The sequence below is a fragment of the Salvelinus alpinus genome, chromosome 13, assembly GCF_045679555.1.
Source record: "Salvelinus alpinus chromosome 13, SLU_Salpinus.1, whole genome shotgun sequence".
Taxonomy (NCBI): Eukaryota; Metazoa; Chordata; class Actinopteri; order Salmoniformes; family Salmonidae; genus Salvelinus; species Salvelinus alpinus.
In genome coordinates, this window is record NC_092098.1 from 31,881,070 (window position 1) to 31,904,180 (window position 23,111).

The following is a 23,111-nucleotide window of genomic DNA, read 5'->3' on the forward strand; positions in this document are numbered from 1 at the left end:
AATCATACAAAACTAAGTCTACCATAACAGCAACAACATGAAACACACAGAATAGTTCAGTTACGTGTTGCTCGGGTTGCTTGCTGTATTACAGTAAATTAGTAGGGGCGGCCATGTTGTTTGGCTTTCTCCTCTCCGAGGCTGGATCAATGCCTGGGGTAGGGGGAGGCTAACGCCTACAGGCCAGGCTTAGCTGAGAAAACAATCCCAGGGATTTGGACAAAACCGGTCCCCCTCCATTCAACAGGCCCACTGTCTGAACCCTCTCTATCCATTAGATCATATCTGGGTCAAAGAGCACATAAAGATGGGACCCCCTGGCTCCCACACACACAAAGCCCTGCAGCCCCCCCCCCCCCCCCTCCAGGCTGCAGCAGGCCATTCACTGGACCCTGCCCCTTCCACTCACATCGCCCACAAGGGTCACATGAGTCCAATCAACCAAGGCCAAAAATCCCCACTCTGCTTCGTTTCTAAAACAGAATTGGGATCAAACTGAACTCATCATCAGGGGATGTGTCCTCTAGTGTCCTCCTTTCCCTAAATCACCAAAGACCCTTAAAACAATCAAGATAGTCCAAGACAGCCTAACTCTCCACTACGACTAGCCACATTGGGTTTGATATGCAGAGGCCGGTGGTGATGGAGTGAATAGCTAAAGAAAAGTAGCTCATTAGCTGATCCTTCTGAGGGGAGAGGTCAGGGTCTGCATATGCTGCCAAAAGACAGCTGGGAAGGGAGAGGGCTGTCTGCTATAATAGGGAGCCGAAGGAGAACCTCTGGTCTCTTGTTTGCGCCGAAACAGATGGCAGGGTCTCCTGGCTTGATTAACCTGGTTAGGTCAGCTATAAGGAAGCCGATCTTAGATGTTCCAGATTGAAAGAAGGGCTCTCATCTCTGGGAGAAACAATGATGAGCCCAATTATTCAGGTTGCTATAATACTTTGTCTAATGAGCACAGGACTTTGAAATAATAATGTTGACGTGAATATGATGGTGGTGATCTGGAAAAGAAGGACATCTAAGCCTGTGCTGTGATTCCAGGAGTGTTTGGAGAGTGTCTAGATGAGTTGCTTGTCAGTCTGGTGTGTTGCTGAGGTGTAATGTTGTCCATCTAGTTAGCACAACCTTCCAAAGCAAAATGGTTCCAAATAACACAGAGAGCGAGAAAGAGAGACAGACAGAGCCAGAGAGAGGGGGTGGGGTGGGGGAAGGAAGAAGGATAGAGGAGAGGAAAATAGAGAGCACTAGAAAGAGAGAGTGAGAGAAAGATAGAGGGAAAGATAGAAAGTGAGCAATACTAAAGCCCACCAGATAGCTCAGTTTAGTATAATGCCATGTTTGTATCGCTTCCTAGATGCACAGAAAAACTGAACCATTAGTGTCTCGCCCCGTTTCCCCCCTAACAGCAACCCGGGTGGCAGCAATAATGGCGTGCACCCTGCATATCTAATGATAGCATTTATTACCTACATAATGAGAGAGGAATGTAGGACATGGTCGCTAGGCAAGCACTGACACAATGCTAACCATTAGCACTTCCATTTGGTTCTATGTCAACAGACTACTGTCTCTGTCAGAAAATACCTATCTGGTCATTCTACATGCAGAACACATACCCATGGCTCTACTGTCTGGTAGATGTAATAATTCCAGCCACAACACTGGCCATGTCATGTTCTTACTCAAGAGGCTTTTCGCTACAGCTCAACAGCAGGGGGTGCTGCTGTGGTCAACAACACAAATTACCTCTTCATATGCAACTTAACATGGCTTCGCATCAGCCTCCTGTAGTGGATCATATATTCTGTGCTACACTTAACGGCCCACTTACACTATACCCAAATGAGGTCCCGTAGTGGAAAGCAGCCACAGGGAATAAAGAGACACTAGTAAAAGAAGTGGCAGTGGCGGCATATTACATTTATTTGACTTGATTTAATACCTTCTGCTTGGCAAGGCTTTTCTGGCATTAGGTGACTAAATGCATTTAAGAACTGAGCAGTGAGTACTACATCTTTACCCCATCACTAGTATAGTGGAATATAATACTCCCTCTGTACCCCAACTGACTTATTCAAATCACCATAATTCCAATTCCTCCGGTGCTTTTAAAGAAATTGACAAAAAGGGATGACAGAGGGTTGAGGATCAAGACATATATTTTTTGTGCACAGAGAAGTGGGACTGGTGGAAGAGAGAAAAGTGTTGAATGAGAAAAGCTGTTGCCTACAGATGTGAGAGGAGGGGAAGCTGGGGAGAATCTCATGGGGGGCGGTCTATGCATCTTCATTTGTCAGCTGCAGCAACGGTCCTCCCAGTGACTTCATGGTTGTTACCCATGTTTACAGAGCTGCTTTTGAAGGACACAGTTCTGCATAACAAGAACAGCAGAATGGCTCTCTAACATTGTGTAAACCTGTAATTCATTTTTAGTATCTATACAGTATCGAACTGTGGGTTGGCATCTGAAGTGTCACGACTTCGGCTGAGGTCGGCTCCTCTCCTTGTTCGGGCGGCGTTCGGCGGTCGACGTCACCGGCTTTCTAGTCATCACCGACCCATGTTTCCTTTTTCCTTTTGTTTTGTCTTGATTACGCACACCTGATTTCTATTCCCTTATTATGTTCCTTATTTACCCTCTTGTCTACCTTTCTGTTTTGTCCGTGATTGTTTTGTGTTACCGTGTGTGTTGGAGGGTTTTCTCTATACGTTATGTTTCCTTGTTGGAGATATTCTGGTTTTGTATAATATTTTGAGTAAAGACTTTTGTGTTTTTCTCAAACCTGTGTCCTGTGCCTGACTCAGACAACGAACCCAGCATTTTATCACATGAAGAGTCCACAGACTATATGAGTAATGGGTCACCCAGAAAGAGAAGGGAAGCACCACATTAGAAAACAGGCAGACAAACTTGAGTCCATTTTTTATTGATTTTCTAACTGCAGATTGAAGGTATACAACTGAACATCGTTATTTTTCTGAGACTCATAAATAAAAATACAAAAAAAATGTTCACTACAAAACAATCTACTGTTAGTAGGATGTAAAAAATATTATCTTTCACTATCGAAGGCACAAAATGTACTTAGTGACAACATGGATAATAAAACCTGCAGCATTTAAATCTCTTATTTATTTTTTTTTTTTTTCACACTCCATCATAGAAACACTGAAATTTTACAAAGAGATGTGTCTGATCCTACACGGAAAGAAAAAAAACTAAATCAACAGACAGATGCTGGGATCCGTGGCACAACTAACATGTGAAGCAGGGCCACAGACACACAGCTAATCGCTGGAAAGACAAAGGACCTTTGCAAAGTTCTAATGCAAATTAAATCATTTTTATTCAAATTACAAAAAAAGGAGAAATTAAATTATAATAATTGGGCACCTTCTAAGATTAGGCTAAGATCAGGTGCTGAGGTAGACGAAAACGATAAGAATTCAAATAATAATAAAAACACTATTTTCTTAATACAGAGCAACTCGACTGGCACTTGTGCTGTCACAACAAGGAAGAATGAAACAAAATGACAGACAAGCCAGAAAGAGAGAAAGAGAGAGAAAAGCTTTGTAATGCTTGGTCCGACAGGGCAATTGGTCCTCAGTGCTAATATAAAAAGACAATGTCTTGGTGCTTTGATACTCAAACAGTTTAGTCTGGACCTCAAATGGCACATGCATGGCAACACTGCATGAAATGGCTACTCGTTCTAGAACACCACACTGAAACACAGAGTGCCTACTCCAGGGATGCCATGATTTTGTAAGGCTCGTCTTTGAATTTTTTTCTTATCTTAAGAACAAGTACTTTATAACAAACAAGTGTTAATGTTAAGCTGGGGCAACGCTATGGGTTTGACAAGCTGCCAAAGTGGAGGTTGGAAGGACATTAACTGCTCAGTAAACCTGTTGCTGACAGCAAAATATTATTAACCAAAAAACATACTTAAGACTTATTTCCAAAATGAACAGGCAACAGTCCTTCAGAACAGATTGAAAAAGCAAAATGCATACAATTTTCATGGCCCGTGAATGTTATCATCTTTATGTCTTATACTCTCAAGCTCCATAGTCTGTATTTTTGGGACACTTTTTCTTCCTTGCTTTTTGTGCGTAAACAAGTTACATTGCTTTTAGGTGTCAATTACAAACAAAAACATCAAAGGTGGTTTACCCACTACCAATTTTAGGCTAATGCAGCCCTCCAGAACAACTCCTTTTTTATTCTAAATCAGAAATCAGTTATCTCAAATCATCATGACATCCCTAGAGTGCTGGAGACACCATTAATTATCTTCTGAAAGTACAGAAACAAAGCAGATATAACTGGACATTTTTGTTGAACAATTTCCATTTTAGGCACAACGATATTACAGAAACAGAGTAACATTGAGGGAAGAACTATATCAACGCCAATGTATTTTTTTCCCAACATGTTGAGAGAAAAGTGGCACAGAGCATTGTTTTTATTTTGTGTCTGATCTAATTTGTGCATTTTTCACTAATACACGCACGCGCTCCCACAGATACACTTTCATTTATGCACACACACAAAAAAAGTACAAAACATTCAGAGAACAATGATAGGAGACTGAATCTCTCTAGTTATTGAAGTTTGATGAGATTGTTTCAGGCTCTCTGGCCTGGCACTCTGATTTGGTGACTGAAGTTATTATAGTGGATGAATATTGGACGAGGGAAATCCCTCGGCTCACAGTGTTCGATAATACAATGGCAAGACAATCATAGCCAATACGACCACGTTCATGCCATTGCATCTTTTTTTTATCACTTCAAGTACAAAAACAAAATGTTGGCAATAAAAGTTGATTGAAATTTGTGAATGACGTGTACTAATTGACCGATGGCAGCATCCCTGCCATCCAATTTAAATTATTATATTTTGTTCCACACGCACGTTTATGGCCGATAGATTTAGTCCTTCACCTACAATGCATTGACATCCAGAAAGCAACACTTACCACAACATATTCACACATTTAACATTACCAAAGAGGAGCAAGGCAAAAGATTCAAAACCAGAGAAAAAACTAGGTAATAAAAAAAAAATATATATACAAATATATGCCCTGCTGAAACCCTCGACAAATGGAAAGGGACTGACACTGAATACAAAAATATTACAATTTTTATATATCAAACTGCCTCTGTTGGCTCTTGTTCAGGAATACACTCATTTCGAGAGAACTTGTCAACCAAGATTATCTCTTTTTTTCTAACCTTCCTTTTTTCTTTGATTAACACTTGCAGTCCCAATTGTCCAACGCACACTGCATCGCTGCATATATGACCTGTTCTTGGTGGTTCAACATTGGTGAACCTTTTTTTTCACATTACAAAACTACAATTCTATTCACATATTTTCAAGTTTAACGCTTTTTTTTTTAACTCTTAAAAGTACTATTACTTCTTCTACTGCGTACATCCCTCTTACCCCATACTTAAGGCTTCAACATCTCTTCTCTGTTCTTAAGGTTACTGTCAGGGGGGGACTGTAAGATAAGAATAAACTCTTGTTTTATATTTCCCCATCAATCTTACCCTTTATATAAATGTCACTTACACATATGAAAAAGACAATAAGTCAACACTTGAAAGCATGAGATGAAGTTGCAATGATGCAAAACACAAACACACAAAATAACGTGCTTTTACAAAAATGAAAACAAAACAACTTAGAGGTAGCTTTTATAAGAATGACCAAACCCACCAGCTCTTCAACAAGCAGGGTTAATAAAAAAAATACCAAGTTTGGTAACAATAATGCACAAAAATACACAGCAATAAAAATCTATTTTCACCATGGCACTCATTTGCACGTACACATTGCTTTATCACATCTCCCTCGCGCAATAGTGCGGCTTTCGGACACACGCTCACAAAAAGTAAGAACATGTACAAAATTAAACAAAAAAACACAAGGGAACTAAAAACAAGCACGAGGTCACAAAAAACGAGGTAATTCAAGTACAATGTGCTGAGATAAATCGAGATATAATAGGAAAAAGACAAAGCGAAGAAACAAAACCATATATTAAGAGTTGATTTATTGTGTCTTTTTACCGTCCGCACCCTGGGCTGGCCAGGCCATGTCTCCTCCAATCAGTTTAGTCCCCCCCCCCCGCTAATAGTTGAGTGTGATTATCCCAATTAACATTGAACTGACAGTGATGCTCATAATGCCTTCATTATGCTGCCATATGAACAGATATAATGCTTGTCAACAGGTTATGACAACATATTTTATTGATATAGCACTATTACAATTTTATGAAACAATTTTCCACCTGGTATCACATTCATGGTTATACTCCTCATAACAGTACATACGATCTGTTATAACAAGTGCCATATCTCCTTATAGTCGCATCATGAAGGCATTACAACCACCCCTTGGAGGTTTTACTGGTGCTACCCCTCCACGTCATAGCTCCTGACCTCAATCCACAGCAGCCTTTGTCATTTTGGTCTCCATCACCATGGCATATAGAGAATATGAGATTATTAATGTGAGAAAATAGTTAATGTTATGAGTCAGACAACGTACTGCAATTTAGTGTAATTGATGATGATCTGCTTACATTTATATCAGTCCAGTATCTATAGCGGAAAGAAATGAGACATCTCCAGTTAATGCTGTATAGAGACTCATGGTTTAAGAGAAAACAGAGCAGCGGCTTCGCTTCCCCTTAAAAATATATCTGATATAAGAAACATCAAACAGAGACTGCTGTCGTAACATGTCTTTACCTGTGCAATGAAGCTATGATAAACTGATGCGGAGACAAAGATAAGGAGAATAAAAAAGTGACAGTCATGGTTCGACTCCCGAGAGGCTACGGCGAAACCCGACTAGTGGCCTCAGCCGTTTTCAGCCCTTATCCAACAGAACCCTGGAAGCTCACCGGGAAGAGGACATTTTCGATATGGGAATATCATCCTCTGTTCATCTCCCTTGCTGAACAAAAGATAACCCTCTGCGTGGGTACAGGGGTGTTGTGCCCCAATCCAATTCAACTTTGCTTATGTTGATGCAGTACAATACATGGTGCTATTTTGCCATAGGTCTGGCTGACATGTGACACATGAGCCAGCCTTTAGGCTCTGATTCTCGAGGGCTATCTGAATGACACCACTGTAAGTGCTCTGTGCCACCAGGTCTGAAGACACCATTTTGGAGCACTCTGGTAAACAATGGGATGGGTAGTAGGGGTCAACTGTGACATGTTCCTCAAGCAGGACATGACTTGGTGTCTAGTGTAATCCAATCAAATCAGGAAGGGATCTGTAGTATCAGGTAATGAGAGGATTGACCCACCAAGTTACAGTAGGATACAATCCCTTACCAGAAAAGGTGAGGGTGTCAAAACTACATTTAGGGATGGCCAGTGGTCTAAATGATGGGGATGTGTGGGTTCATATAGCCTTTGAGAATCATTTCAGTTCAGTTTCAGGTGTGGCTTGGGTGACATCTTTCGAGTCTGTGGGTAGACTTAAGGACAACAAACTCCATTGATGCGGGTCCATCGATGAGGGTACACCCACAGGTTTTGCATTAGGCAATTTGAAAACAACTTGAAACAAAACGTTTATGGATGTACTGAACGACATGTGACTTTGAAGGGGTAATGTCCTCTGGTCAGAACTGCACTCTGCCTAGCCCAGCCCTTTTCCTCAGTGTGCCCCTCTGTCATTCACTCTCTTTGCATTAGAAAATCGCCTGTGCTTCCGTCTCATGGATTTCCTCGCTTGACTTCTTCGCCACAGGCCTCGTTTTCCTCCTACTCCTCCTTCTCCTTCTCTCGCTCCCTTCCCCACTTCCTCTGCCCGCCCTCCTTCCCCCCGGCTGTTGTCTGGTGGCATCAGACGTAGCAGAGGTACAGGTAGGTCTTCTCTATCCTCCAGTCCGGGGGGATGTCTTCGGGCCTGTGGCCCTTCATGTGCTTCTGCATGGCTGAGAGGCTGGGGCAGTACTCCAGGCAGATGGTGCATTGGTACGGCGAGGCACCGTTGTGGGTGCGCAGGTGTTTTATCATGGCCGAGTAGTCCCTGGATCGCTGGTGGCACAGCTTGCACTCAAACGGCTTCTCACCTGGAGGGGGTGACAACAACAACAACGGACATGTCAACAACAACAACATCAGGCTGAGGAATGGAACTCTATATGACCCATACAGTCAGTTGTTCCTACATTTACAAGGTTGTCAAGGTGTAACCACCTGTAGCAGATTACAGTAGCAACTTTCTTCTAGAGCTTCCTCACTTTTGCGTGTCAATGCTAGCAGAAAGAGCGCGATATCTAGTGGTCTCAATTAGCAATGACCATAATGTCTATAACACACCCATGGCTAAATTGAAAGGTGCATGTGATAATGGATAATGGTATTTCATATAGCGCAGCTGTGCACTATATGAACCACCCCTAAAATGTGCTTTACAAACCAAACCCCACCTATCCAGTTACACTGATGTACATGTGCCACATTTAATGTCTAATATCAAATCACCAATAGGACCTATGCCATTTTGGAACATCAAATCACAACTTCAATTTTATTACATTTGATTCTCGACTGTTCCAAAGCAGCTACATTCCAGTGCATGTGATATTCCGGACCAGCGCCCTCCCTAAACGTGCAAATGATTAGAGGGATGGCTAGGAATAATCCCCGGCACTCAATCCGACAGGCGCAAATTAGACATGTAAATGCCGACCTTTACCAATGGCATTTGAAATGAGGTGTTGGATGTGATTGGGGCCGTGAATGATACCGACGCTCACACCACGTTACAGAGAGGCTTCTCTCTGATGTGTCCCTGCATCTATTTTTATATATATATATATATTTTTTTAGAAGTGCCAAACTTGACTTGTGGGAAGGGGGTCAGGGTTGTGTTTACGCAAATAGCCATGCCAAGAATATAATTACGGGCCGTGTCGACTGACAAGGCCCCACGTGCCAGCAGTGTATACAATAACCACACTTTAAACAGGGTTGCCTCAGATAACTGGGCAATAATGAACTGCAAATGGGAACCAGTATTGATCCGCCATTGACAGGTGGGACTCGGGGAGGGGGGAAGGTTGCCAATGTCGATGATTTATCAAGCGGCCCCCTTTTGTGCGCAGTGGCCTTTGACTGTGAGCTTGTCACTTGGTCTTGTTATCTCCAGTGCGCTTTAGCTCACCGCGAATTAAGGCCCCTGGCCCCAGCACCACAAAAGGGGCGGGGGGGGGGGCATTTATTTGACAGCTGGCTTATTGAATGGGAGACAGGGGAGTGTTGGTGGGGGGGTTGAAGCAGGTAAACCTTGGCTCAACAGCAGACCTGGGATAATAGGTGGTGTGTCCCCTTCATAACACCCTGATTCACAGCACATGCCTCTCATCCTCATATCTGGGGACGTAAATTCAGCCATCATGAGAGTGACAATTGCCAGCGGCCGACTGACACCTGGTTGACACATTTATGGAGCTGTAAAGGCCTGGGATCAATATGGTGGCTCCTCCGCAAGCCTGTATTTACTGGCCCTTGGAATCATTCATAAAAACAGTCTGTGTACGGTATGCTTTGTAAAATGAGCAAATCAAGTGCGCACATTGCTCCCAGACAATCTTAACGTCCAGTATAAAACTATTGAACACTTGTCATACACTTCCCCTCCTTCTGCGTTACAACACTGAATTCAATCTGTTATGGAGCCGAGCTGGATCTCCAGTGAGTTAACTAGTCTCCAGAGGGAACTGTACTGGTAGAAACTATTAGCATTGTACACTAACCCTTTAACTCTCTTGAACAAGCCATGAAAGCTTGTACAATTTTCCCAGTGTAACAGAGCTGATATTTTCCCAGTGTAACAGAGCTGATATTTTCCCAGTGTAACAGAGCTGATATTTTCCCAGTGTAACAGAGCTGATATTTTCCCAGTGTAACAGTTCTGCCATTTGTATCCGTGCTATAGCACTGACAATCTATCAGCGTACCAGAGTTAACATTTTCCCAGTTTAACGGAGTTGACATACACTCCCGTTCAAAAGTTTGGGGTCACTTAGAAATGTCCTTGTTTTTGAAAGAAAAGCAAATTTTTTGTCCATTTGAAATAACATCAAATTGATCAGAAATACAGTGTAGACATTGTTAATGTTGTAAATGACTATTGTAGCTGGAAACGGCAGATTTTTTATGGAATATCTACATAGGTGTACAGAAGGCTCATTATCAGCAACGATCACTCCTGTTTTCCAATGGCACGTTGTGTTAGCTAATCCAAGTGTATCATTTAAAAGGCTAATTGATCATTAGAAAGCCCTTTTGGAATATGTTAGCACAGTTGAAAACTTTTTTTCTAACTAAAGAAGCAATAAAACTGGCCTTCTTTAGACTAGTTGAGTATCTGGAGCATCAGCATTTGTGGGTTTGATTACAGGCTCAAAATGACCAGAAACAAAGAACTTTCTTCTGAAACTCGTCAGTCTATTCTTGTTCTGAGAAATGAAGGCTATTCCATGTGAGAAATTGCCAAGAAACTGAAGATCTCGTACAACGCTGTGTACTACTCCCTTAAAGAACAGCGCAAACAGGCTCTAACCAGAATAGAAAGAGGTGTGGGAGGCCCCGGTGCACAACTGAGCAAGAGGACAAGTACATTTGAGTGTCTAGTTTGAGAAACAGTCGCCACACAAGTCCTCAACTGGGAGCTTCATTAAACAGTACCCACAAAACACCAGTCTCAACATCAACAGTGAAGAGGCGACTCGGGATGCTGGCCTTCTAGGCAGATTTCCTCTGTCCAGTGTCTGTGTTCTTTTGCAAATCTTAATATTTTCTTTTTTTCTTTGCAACTCTGCCTAGAAGGCCAGCATCCCGGAGTCGCCTCTTCACTGATTTTCCCATCCATTGTGATTCTAACAATGCATACCTGTGTGCACGCGGTAGTGAGTCTCCAGCTGGTGCTTGAGGCTGAACCTCTTCCCACAGCCGTTACATTCATAGGGCTTTTCCCCGGTGTGGATGCGCTTGTGGCCCTTCAGAGTGTTCTCGTCACGGAAGCAGCTCCCACAGAACTCGCACTCATATGGATGGTCACCTGCTGAACACGGGGGACAACACAGACAATTGAACATAATTCCAAAGATATTTCTCCTACAATATTTGATCATGTTTGGTTCAGTCGCAGTCCTTCATGTAATAACTAAGACAGAGACAGGAAATAAATAAAAGGGAACACCCAAATTGGACTCATAGCTTTGTTACAGTTTCAAATTGCTATTTTTGTCTGAGTTCATACAGAAAGAAAGCTATAGAAGTACAAGTGTGTTTAATTCAATGAGAATATGAAAATTACGTGACAAAGGCTAGAATAGGTTCGCAATCACACTGAGCTATCGGGGACAAAATTCTAACATATTTCTTAAAAACACTTGTTCCAGTCCACTCAATTTCTTCCTCTTTGTAGGTCAAGTTAGAGCACTGTACCCTTGCCCCCCTGGGGATACTCGTGTAATGGATATTCAGATGTCAATAATCAGTAATATTATGATATGCGGAGGCTCTCTCCAACACTCGGTGACTAATTGCTTTCCTGTGTCTGACTAGCAGCCGCCCATACATCATTCGCTCCCCGGTACAGATGCGCCGCGCTGCCAGGCGTGTAATGTTCTCAATATTTAATGCATTTCACTCCACTGCTAAAGGTTTAAGTCATCGCCAATGACCTACGCGTTTCATTATCTGGCTGTCCGAGCGGCACCGTGCCAGGGAATAAATTGCATTTCTCGTTATGTACTGTCATGCTCGGGCAACCCATCGCCCCTGTCAAGAGACAATGTCAATTTCTTCTGGCATTTATTTTCGTTGGAGAGACGCGCCTTAAATGTTATTCACATTTGGACGCAGTGGCTGTTTGGAGTGATGCGACGCCCGGCGTATGACGCTTTCTGGTTGGGGGGGATACTGTGGATGGGGAGGGCAGGGATAAGAAAGACAGAAAAAAATAGATATATAGAGAAAGAGAGGGAGAAGGCAGGAGGGTAAAAATCTATAAAAAAGTGACAGTCTTTATTTGTCTGCATGAAGTTATCAGTGTCTCCCGCTGTAAGACGTGCTCTTTTCTAACGTTTTAGCCACGGCAGAGATCACAATCCATGACAGAGCGTGGTGGGGCCCACACGATGCTACAGGAATAGTAATGGAGCTGAGATTCACCTGCCTTTAATTAGGAGCAGTCTGAGCCCCAATCAGACAGATCTGGAGGAGAGCATGCTAATGCTCAGTGGACAGACTATGGAAGGTTATTTACCTTCAAATTCACACAGACAATGCATTATAACACATACTATATACAGTGGGGAGAACAAGTATTTGATACACTGCCGATTTTGCAGGTTTTCCTACTTACAAAGCATGTACAGGTCTGTAATTTTTATCATAGGTACACTTCAACTGTGAGAGACGGAATCTAAAACAAAAATCCAGAAAATCACAGTGTATGATTTTTAAGTAATTAATTTGCATTTTATTGCATGACATAAGTATTTGATCACCTACCAACCAGTAAGAATTCCAGCTCTCACAGACCTGTTAGTTTTTCTTTAAGAAGTCCTCCTGTTCTCCACTCATTACCTGTATTAACTGCACCTGTTTGAACTCGTTACCTGTATAAAAGACACCTGTCCACACACTCAATCAAACAGACTCCAACCTCTCCACAATGGCCAAGACCAGAGAGCTGTGTAAGGACATCAGGGATAAAATTGTAGACCTGCACAAGGCTGGGATGGGCTACAGGACAATAGGCAAGCAGCTTGGTGAGAAGGCAATAACTGTTGGCGCAGATATTAGAAAATGGAAGAAGTTCAAGATGACGGTCAATCACCCTTGGTCTGGGGCTCCATGCAAGATCTCACCTCGTGGGGCATCAATGATCATGAGGAAGGTGAGGGATCAGCCCAGAACTACACGGCAGGACCTGGTCAATGACCTGAAGAGAGCTGGGACCACAGTCTCAAAGAAAACCATTAGTAACACACTACGCCGTCATGGATTAAAATCCTGCAGAGCACGCATGGTCCCCCTGCTCAAGCCAGCGCATGTCCAGGCCCGTCTGAAGTTTGTCAATGACCATCTGGATGATCCAGAGGAGGAATGGAAGAAGGTCATGTGGTCTGATGAGACAAAAATAGAGCTTTTTGGTCTAAACTCCACTCGCCGTGTTTGGAGGAAGAAGAAGGATGAGTACAACCCCAAGAACACCATCCCAACCGTGAAGCATGGAGGTGGAAACATCATTCTTTGGGGATGCTTTTCTGCAACGGGGACAGGACTACTGTACCGTATTGAGGGGAGGATGGATGGGGCCATGTATCGCGAGATCTTGGCCAACAACCACTTTCCCTCAGTAAGAGCATTGAAGATGGGTCGTGGCTGGGTCTTCCAGCATGTCAACGACCTGAAACACACAGCCAGAGCAACTAAGGATTGGCTTCGTAAGAAGCATCTCAAGGCCCTGGAGTGGCCTAGCCAGTCTCCAGACCTGAACCCAATAGAAAATCTTTGGAGGGAGCTAAAAGTCCGTATTGCCCAGCGACAGCCCCGAAACCTGAAGGATCTGGAGAAGGTCTGTATGGAGGAGTGGGCCAAAATCAATGCTGCAGTGTGTGCAAACCTGGTCAAGAACTACAGGAAACGTATGATCTCTGTAATTGCAAACAAAGGTTTCTGTACCAAATATTCAGTTCTGCTTTTCTGATGTATCAAATACTTATGTCATGCAATAAAATGCAAATTAATTACTTAAAAATCATACAATGTGATTTTCTGGATTTTTGTTTTAGATTCCGTCTCTCACAGTTGAAGTGTACCTATGATAAAAATTACAGACCTCTACATGCTTTGTAAGTAGGAAAACCTGCAAAATCAGCAGTGTATCAAATACTTGTTCTCCCCACTGTATATATATATATATACACATATACATATATACATATACATATGTAAGTAATAAAATGTCATTCTTATTAGCAGGGAGGGGACTTCATTGCTCCTTATGCAAAAAGTCAATATTTGTAAGCGAATGCCATAATCACATTGTGCTGCAATCCAAAGGCCAGGCAGGACTTCATTTAGTCAGGAATACATTATGCTCCCAGGCACTGGAGATACAGCATCGTAAATCAGAAGGCCTTCACTATCTCTCCCCTCCCTCCTTTCCCTTCTCTCACTCCACCCCCCCACAACTCTTTCTATCTCTGTCTCTCTCACTGCACCGCTCTGCTGCTCCCCCTCCTCTCTCCCTTTCTCTGTGTGTCTGTCAGACAGAGTGCCTGCTGGGGTCTAATGACAGCGAGGGGGCAGAGATGAGGATCCAGCACACTGAGGCAGAACAGTGGACTAGGAGTGGACCCTTGGGTACACTGGGCACTGCCACCTGCGTTTCCATGCCCCCTGGGGGGGGGCTGGTGTGGACAGTGTACCTGCTGCCTCAACCCCCCCCCCCTTAAGTCTACCCCTCTCCCCCAGGCACTGGCGTGAGCGCCGTGTGCCCGTGGGCACCGAGGGCGGGTTCATTATGCGATAAGCATCAGTAAATCAGGGGGCTCTGTCACTGCCAGGGCACTCTCTCTCTCTCCCCTCTAGCTATCCTTCTCTCTCTCTCTCTCTAGCCTGGCGCTATCAAACACAGCTGCGAACACAAAACACTCCGCCGCAGACGGCAAATGGGCTCCGAGTTAAAATACACAAGCGACCGTTGTACAACAACGGAATATTAACGAGGGCCCGGGCCAGGGCGCGCGTCTGCAAGCGCGGTGGGGAGGGAGAACGGAGGAGGCTGCCATCATTATGAGACCCCATTGTACAACAGTGTGCCCGTGTGTGTGTGCTTGTGTGTGTGCAGCCTCTCTTTTGAGGCACAGAGATGAAGCGAGAGAGGGTAGAAAGAGGGAGAGGGATAGATAGAATGTCTCAGAGAATAAAAATGGGGATTACAGATTAATAGAGACAGAGAGGAAGAAGTGAGAGGGAAATAGACTGTGGGGTTAGTGTACTCTTCTCCAGGGAATAAATAAATGGCAGATTATTACAGTGTATCAAGCTAAATTAAATCTGTTGCCTCGCTCTGTCATCAATAGTAAACCAATGTCAAACAGAGGGCAATATCAGCGAAGCTGATTTCCAAAGCTATCGGTCTACCGAAACAATGATGTGTCAAGCATGCGTATATTGTGTATATTGTACTCGCTCCAGCTATTGCGCATATTGTACTTGCTCTAGCTATTGCGCTTGCAGCTGTGAGGTTGAAGGCAGAAGACATACAATGCCTTCAGAAAGATTTCATACCCCTTGACTTATTCCCCATTTTGCATTACAGGCTGAATTTCTCACCCATCTACACACAATACCCCATAATGACAGTGAAAACATGTTTTAAGAAATGTTTGTAAATTTATTGACAATGAAATACATACATTTCTCATGTACATACAGTACCAGTCAGAATGTTTGGGCACACCTACTCAATCAAGGGATTTTCTTTATTTTTACATTGTAGAATAATAGTGAAGACATTTAAACTATGAAATAACATGTAGTAACCAAAAATGTGTTACACAAATCAAAATACATTTTGTATTTTAGATTCTTCAAAGTAGCCACCCTTTGCCTTGATGACAGCTTTGCACACTCTTGGCATTTTCTCAACGAGCTTTACCTGGAATGCTTTTCCAACAGTCTTGAAGGAGTTCCCACATATGCTGAGCACTTGTTGGCTGCTTTTCCTTCACTCCGTAGTCCAACTCATCCCAATTGGGTTGAGGTCAGTTGATTGTGGAGGCCAGGTCATCTGATGCAGCACTCCATCACTCTCCTTCTTGGTCAAATAGCCCTTACACAGCCGGGAGTTGTGTTGGGTCATTGTCTTGTTGAAAAACGAATGATAGTCCCACTATGGGCAAACCAGATAGGATGGTGTATCACTGCAGAATGCTGTGGTAGCCATGCTGGTTAAGTGTGCCTTGAATTCTAAATAAATCACTCACAGTGTCACCAGCAAAGCACCGCCACACCTCCTCCTCAATGCTTCATGGTGGGAACCACACATGCGGAGATCATCCGTTCACCTACTCTGCGTCTCACAAAGACACGGCGGTTGAAACCAAAAATCTCAAATTTGGACTCATCAGACTAAAAGGACAAATTTCCACTGGTCTAATGTCCATTACTCGTGTTTCTTGGCCCAAGCAAGTCTCTTCTTTGCATTGGTGTCCTTTAGTAGAGGTTTCTTTGCAGAAATTCAAACATGAAGGCCTGATTCACACAGTCTCTTCTGAACAGTTGATGTTGAGATGTGTCTGTTACTTGAACTCTGTGAAGCATTTATTTGGGCTGCAATTTCTGAGGCTGGTAACTCTAATGAACTTATCCTCTGCAGCAGAGGTAACTCTGGGTCTTCCTTTCCAGTGGCGGTCCTCATGAGAGCCAGTTTCATCATAGCGCTTTATGGTGTTTGCGTCTTGCACTTGAAGAAACCTTAAAAGTTCTTGAAATATTCCAGATTGACGGACCTTCATGTCTTAAATTAAGGATCGACTGTCATTTCTCTTTGCTTATTTGAGCTGTTCTTTCCATAATATGGACTAGGTCTTTCACCAAATAGGGCTATCTTCTGAATACCACCCCTACCTTGTCACAACACAACCGACTGGTTCAGAAATTCCACAAATTAACTTTCAACAAGGCACACCTGTTAATTGAAATGCATTCCAGGTGACTATCTCATGAAGCTGGTTGAGAGAATGCCAAGAGTATGCAAAGAGGACATCAAGGCAAAGGGTGGCTACTTTGAAGAATCTCAAATATATTTTGATTTGTTTAATACTTTTTGGTTACTATATGATTCCATATGTGTTATTTCATAGATTTGAAGTCTTCACTATTATTCTACAATGTAGAAAATAGTAAAAATAAAGAAAGACCCTGGAATGAGTAAGTGTGTCCAAACCTTTGACTGGTACTGTAAGTATTCACACGCCTTTGCTATGACACTCCAAATTGAATTTAGGTGCATCCAATTTCCTTCGGTCATCCTTGAGATGTCACTATAATGTCCACCTGTGATGTTCAGCTGTGGCCAATTCAATTATTTGGACATGATTCAGAAATAAACACACCTGTCTACATAAGGTCCCACAGAAACTATACCATGAAGTCCAAGGAACTGTCTGTAGATCGCCGAGATTGTGCAGCATATAGCTGGGGATGGGTATAAAACAATTTCAAGAGAGTTGAAATTTTCCAAGAACACAGTGGTCTCCATCATTGGGTAATGGAAGAAATATGGAACTACCCAGAATCTGCCTAGAGCTGGCCGTCCGACCAAACTGAGCAACCAGGAAAGAAGGACCTTGGTCAGGGAGATGACCAAGAACCCAATGACCAGTCTGACAGAACGACAAAGTTCCTTGGCTGAAATGGGAGAACATGCCAGAAGGACAACAGTCTAGAGTTTTTCCCCAATCTGGACTTTATGGGAGAGTGGCCAGACAGAAGCCAATCCAGAGAAAAAGGCACATGACAGCACACCTGGAGTTTACAAAAAGGCATGCAAAAAATTATGTGGTCTGATGAGCCAAAAATTGTACTATTTGGCCTGAATGCAAAGAGCTATGTCTGGAGAAAACCAGGCACAGCTCATCACCCATCTAACACCATCCCTACTGTGAAGCATGGTGGTGGCAGCATCATGCTATGGGGATGGTTTTCAGCGGCAGGGACTGGGAGACTGGTAAGGATAGAGGGAACAATGAATGGAGCCAAATACAGGCAAATCAATGATTAGAATCTGCTTCAGAGTGCAAACAACCTGAGACTTGGTAGAAGAGTTACGGGACAATGACCCCAAGCATACAGCCAAAGCAACACGGGAAATTAGATATTTCTGTATTTAATTTTCAATAAATGTGCAAACATTTCTAAAAACATGTTTGCACTTTGTCATTATGGGGTGAGATTCAGGCATTTGAATTCAGGCTGTAACAACAAAATGTGGAGTAAGTCAAAGGGTATGAATACTTTCTGAAGGCACAGTATAAGTGACGATGATGGACTTGTTGGAAGAGGGCGATGATGTCTCTAACTGAGATGAAGACAGGACTGCTTGACTTTTGCTCTCGACATAACCTGCTACTGCGTGTTTTTACATCCGATCTCTCCCCTATAACACACAAACATTAAAACGGCAAATGCATGTAAGATTTGCCAGTTATTTCCCCTTTCTTGAAATTACGGATTATTTTATGCACCATGGCGACTTGCCAATTTTTTTTATCCCTTGACAAAGGCACCACATCATATTACAGGGTGCTTGTGACTGGCTCATTGCAATTTAATACACACATATGGAGGATCAGGTTCAAAACAGCACGGTGCTGCTGTCTCGTCTTGCTGCTCATGCCGAGATTGGGGTTGGGGATGACATTTCAGGGAGTCGTGCACGGGGACCGTCCTCGTGTCCCTGACAATGGTTTATATATACACTAGATGACTGACAGGGGGCACTGTTATGAAACCACCGCGCCTCCATCTTGGCACTCCACCACCATTGTAAAAAATATTTTGGAAGCTATAGAAATGCATTTATTAATGTCTACGTTTGTATTTTCCATGTTTATTCTATTACAGACAACTTAATGCATACTTTTAAAAGTTATGTGAACTAAACATAATTAAAAATATTTAAAAATATATTTTTATCATTCCTTAAAAGTATAATTTTTTAGAGAGAACTAATGTTACTGTCCCCACTACAAGAAAGCAATAGTTAAATTCTGTCCTTGAAATATTTAATTTAAATACCATTCATTCCTGTGGAGGACTGCTTCTTCTGAAGAGTGCCAATATGGGCGACCGGTGGCTTAAAGCCTCTCATTGGCCAATGCATAGCAACAAACAAAAAAAATTTCAGACCCCTTGACGTTTTCCACATGTTACATTACAGCCTTATTATAAAATTGACTCAATATTTTTCCCCCCTCATTAATCTACACACGATGACATGATGACAAAGCAAAAACAGGTTCAGAATTTTTTGCTAATGTATTAAAAATAAAAAACTGAAATATTCAGACCCTTTGCTATGATAATCGAAATTGAGCTCAGGTACATCCTGTTTAAATGGCTCATCCTTGAGATGTTTCTACAACTTGGAGTCCACCTGTGGTAAATTCAATTGATTGGACGTGATTTGGAAAGGCACACACCTGTCTATATAAGGTTCCACAGTTGACAGTGCATGTCAGAGCAAAAACCAAGCCATGAAGGAATTGTCCATAGAGCTCCGAAACAGGATTATTTCGAGGCACCGATCTGAGGAAGGGTAACAAAAAATATCTGCAGCATTGAAGGTCCCCAAGAACACAGCGGCCTCCATCATTCTTCAATGGAAGAATTTTGGAACCACCAAGACGCTTCCTAGAGCGCTAGGCCAAACTGATCAATCAGGGGAGAAGGGCCTTGGTCAGGGAGGTGACCAAGAACCCGATAGTCACTGACAGAGCTCCAGAGTTCCTCTGTGGAGATGGGAGAACCTTCTCTGCAGCACTCCACCAATCAGGTCTTTGTGGTAGAATGGCCAGACGGAAGCCACTCCACAGTCAAAGGCACATGACAGCCAGCTTCGAGTTTGCCGAAGGCACCTAAAGGACTATGACCATGATTAACAAGATTCTCTGGTCTGACGAAACCAAGATTGAACTCTTTGGCCTGAATGCCAAGCGTCATGTCTGGAGGGATGTTTTTCAGCGGCAGAGACTGGGAGACTCATCAGGATCGAGGGAAATATGAACGAAGCAAAGTACAGAGAGATCCTTGATGAAAACCTGCTCCAGAGCGCTCAGGACCTCAGACTGGGGCGAAAGTTCACCTTACTACAGGACAACGACCCTAAGCACACAGCCAAGACAATGCAGGAGGGGCTTCAGGACAAGTCTCTGAATGTCCTTGAGTGGCCCAGCCAGAGCCCGGACTTGAACCCCATTGAACATCTCTGGAGAGACCTGAAAGTAGCTGTGCAGCGACACTCCCCATCCAACCTTACAGAGCTTGAGAGGATCTGCAGAGAAGGAGAAACTCCCCAAATACAGGTGTGCCAAGCTTGTAGCGTCATACCCAAGAAGACTCAAGGCTGTAATCGCTGCCAAAAGTGCTTCAACAAAGTACTGAGTAAAGGGTCTGAATACTTATGTAATTGTGATATTTAAGTTTTTAATTTTTAATAAATTAGCAAAAAGTTCTAAAAACTCGTTTTTGCTTTGTCATTATGGGGTATTGTGTGTAGATTGATGAGGGAATACACCTATTTAATTAATTTTAGAATAAGGCAGTAAAGTAACAAAATGTGGAAAAAGTCAAGGGCTCTGAATACTTTCCTAATGCACTGTATACGTCATTGGTCCTCTCCCGAAAACAGAGAAGCAGATGCGGAGGTACAGTATACAGGACCGCCTCACCTTGTCACTCGCACTAAATCACTGCACCTCGGCTTGCAAATAAGCTGGCTGCGCTCATCTCGCCACCTTCATCTCAAATATTTATCCGTGAGCCGGTGAGCTAGATCAGCTCTGACATAGAGACGGTTATTTAAGGTCGCAGACAGACGGCGGAGGATAGAGAGGAAAAAAAGGGAAGATGAGAGCGTCCATCCTTTGCAAGCGAAATGGGATTCATTTCCATGTTCTTATATTCTGTCACGGTAACAGGGGCTTTTCCCTAAATCACCTCATCCGCCAGGCTATTTCTCTCACCAGCCTCGTCCTTCTCACAACTGACAGTATTAACATTGCCTTTACTCACCAACGAGCCAGCCTGGAGGTATATACAGTAGCAGCTCCGTTTGATCATGGCATGAATTTATTCAGCAAATGACCAGATCTCTCTGTTTATTCAGCCAGCCATGCAAATAGTAGACTAGGGCGGCAGGTAGCCTAGTGATTAGAGCGTTAGGCCAGTAACCGAAAGGTTGCTGGATCGAATCCCCGAGCTGACAAGGTAAAAATCTGTTGTTCTGCCTCTGAACAAGGTAGTTAACCCACTGTTCCCGGTAGGCCATTATTATAAATAAGAATTTGTTCTTAACTGACTTGCCTAGTTAAATAAAAGATTAAATAAAAAAATTAAAAATAACTTTTTGAGTCGGGATTACACAATTCCTTCTAGGAAGAACCATTGTAGTGAGTTAGATAATAGACAACCATGTTCAGAAGCCAAAGCCATGAGCATAATGTGGTGAGACACGTGTTGTTGCCCTGCAGGGCTCTAGAGTCTAAACTCATGCTAGACTACTGAGACATCGCCACTAGTCAAATATACTGTCATCCATGTCCGTCAACGGAACAATCCATCACGCCATCATAAGAAATATGGATTCCTTTACAGCTGCTGACCTAAGGAGACTGTGTTGACAACCTTTTCCCTGTCAGTCTTTAGGAGGTCTATGTGTAGCTTTCACTTGTTGCCACATCATTGCAAAAGTATGTTGCCACAGCATAAGTGTAATTATTACCTCACAAATTGCCTAATGTGATGACCAACCTTCTCACAATCTATCTGCAACGTAGTGACAACGTCATTTGTTAGTAGGGTAGTCAGAGGAGTTTGAGTTGACTGGTTAGTGTGAGAGAACATGAGTAGCCTAAAGGAGTGTGTCCTAGTGCACTAGGATAGAGGGGGAGTTGACATACACTACATAACTAAAAGAATGTGGACACCTGCTTGTCAAACATCTCATTCAAAAATCATGGGCATTAATATATGGAGTTGGTCCCCCCTTTGCTGCTATAACAGCCTCCAATCTTCTGGGAAGGCTTTCCACTTCGCGGCTGAGCCGTTGTTGCTCCTAGACGTTTCCACTTCACAATAATAGCACTTACAGTTGACCGGGGCAGCTCTAGCAAACTGTCTTGTTGGAAAGGTGGGATCCTATGAAGGTGCGACGTTGAAAGTCACTGAGCTCAGCGATTGCATGGCTGTTTGCTCGATTTTATACACCTGTCAGCAATGGGTGTGGCTGAAAAAGCAGAATACACTCATTTGAAGGGGTGTCCACATACTTTGTAGCTGCTACTAGACAGTATGCGTCGCCACTGCCACTGACCTGTGTGAGAGCGAAGGTGACGTTTGAGTGCCGTGTGGCTGGGGAAGGTGCGGTTGCACTCGCTGCAGATGTAGCTGCGCACACCGGCGTGGACCTCCATGTGTTGCTGCAGTGCCGGCTGCGCCTGGAAGCGCTTCCCACACAGCAGGCAGAAGATGGCCATGTCCGAGCCTAATGGAGAGAGAGAGGGAGGACAAGGTGAGTTTTCTTTTCTCATTTAGTCTGGTTTGTATCTTCAATTGAGTTGGAGATAATGTTGAGAATAAATCTGACAAGTCATAACATGTTGACAGTCCTGTAGTGAAATGACACGTCATTCTTGGCCCTACTCCTGAATAAAGACCATTTCATCTCTGTTCTGTGGATATTCAACATTCTTGTTCATTGTACAATGATGTACATTTCTTGAGATCTGTTAGATCTTTTATAAAGAAATACGTATCCTAAACCAAACGAGGTGTCGATCATTGTAAAACACCACTGGGAAAAGCACACAGGCTTGAACATTGCAACTGTGATTCCTTACCACAAGAGGTCAGCACCAAGTTGAGAGCAATGACAAACGATGTGAGCAGTATAACAGGCAGGCTAAGGACTGTTTTAGCATACAGGGAACCGTCAACACAATGGGATGTGCAATGGCCCTGTATCTCATGCTTGGTAGAGAACACTTGAATATGGCTAAGGCCTTCATAGAGGCCACTGAGGATAGGTTTTCTAAATAAATTTTTTAAGCAAATGAAAAGGTATAACGATGTGCTTTATATTTCAATTGAGTCTCGAGCCCAACAAGTAGTGTTCATTTTTCTCCAGCAGAGATAGTCACACACAGGAATACAGCGCGCACACACACACACTTTTCAATTACCAGACTGGGGAAAACTCTAGGGAAAGAGTGAGTGTTTAGAGCTCAGCTTCTATTTCATCAGTCAATA

General features: G+C 43.1%; 1 protein-coding gene across 2 annotated transcripts in view; it reads right to left on the reverse strand.

The window, feature by feature from the left end:
* Positions 1-2,914: 2,914 nt before the first annotated feature.
* The window catches only part of LOC139537567 (zinc finger and BTB domain-containing protein 16-A-like), a 160,332-nt gene continuing 140,135 nt past the window's right edge, over positions 2,915-23,111 (reverse strand). Inside the window, exons 5-7 of one of the 2 annotated variants that reach the window (XM_071339019.1) lie at positions 22,177-22,347; positions 10,951-11,118; positions 2,915-8,122 (exon numbers count right to left, since the gene is read on the reverse strand). In XM_071339019.1, coding sequence (XP_071195120.1) covers positions 7,893-8,122; positions 10,951-11,118; positions 22,177-22,347 — 569 coding nt within the window. In that variant the 3' untranslated portion in view covers positions 2,915-7,892. Of the gene's footprint in view, positions 8,123-10,950; positions 11,122-22,176; positions 22,348-23,111 lie in introns of both variants that reach the window. The other variant, XM_071339018.1, reaches the window with a different exon arrangement.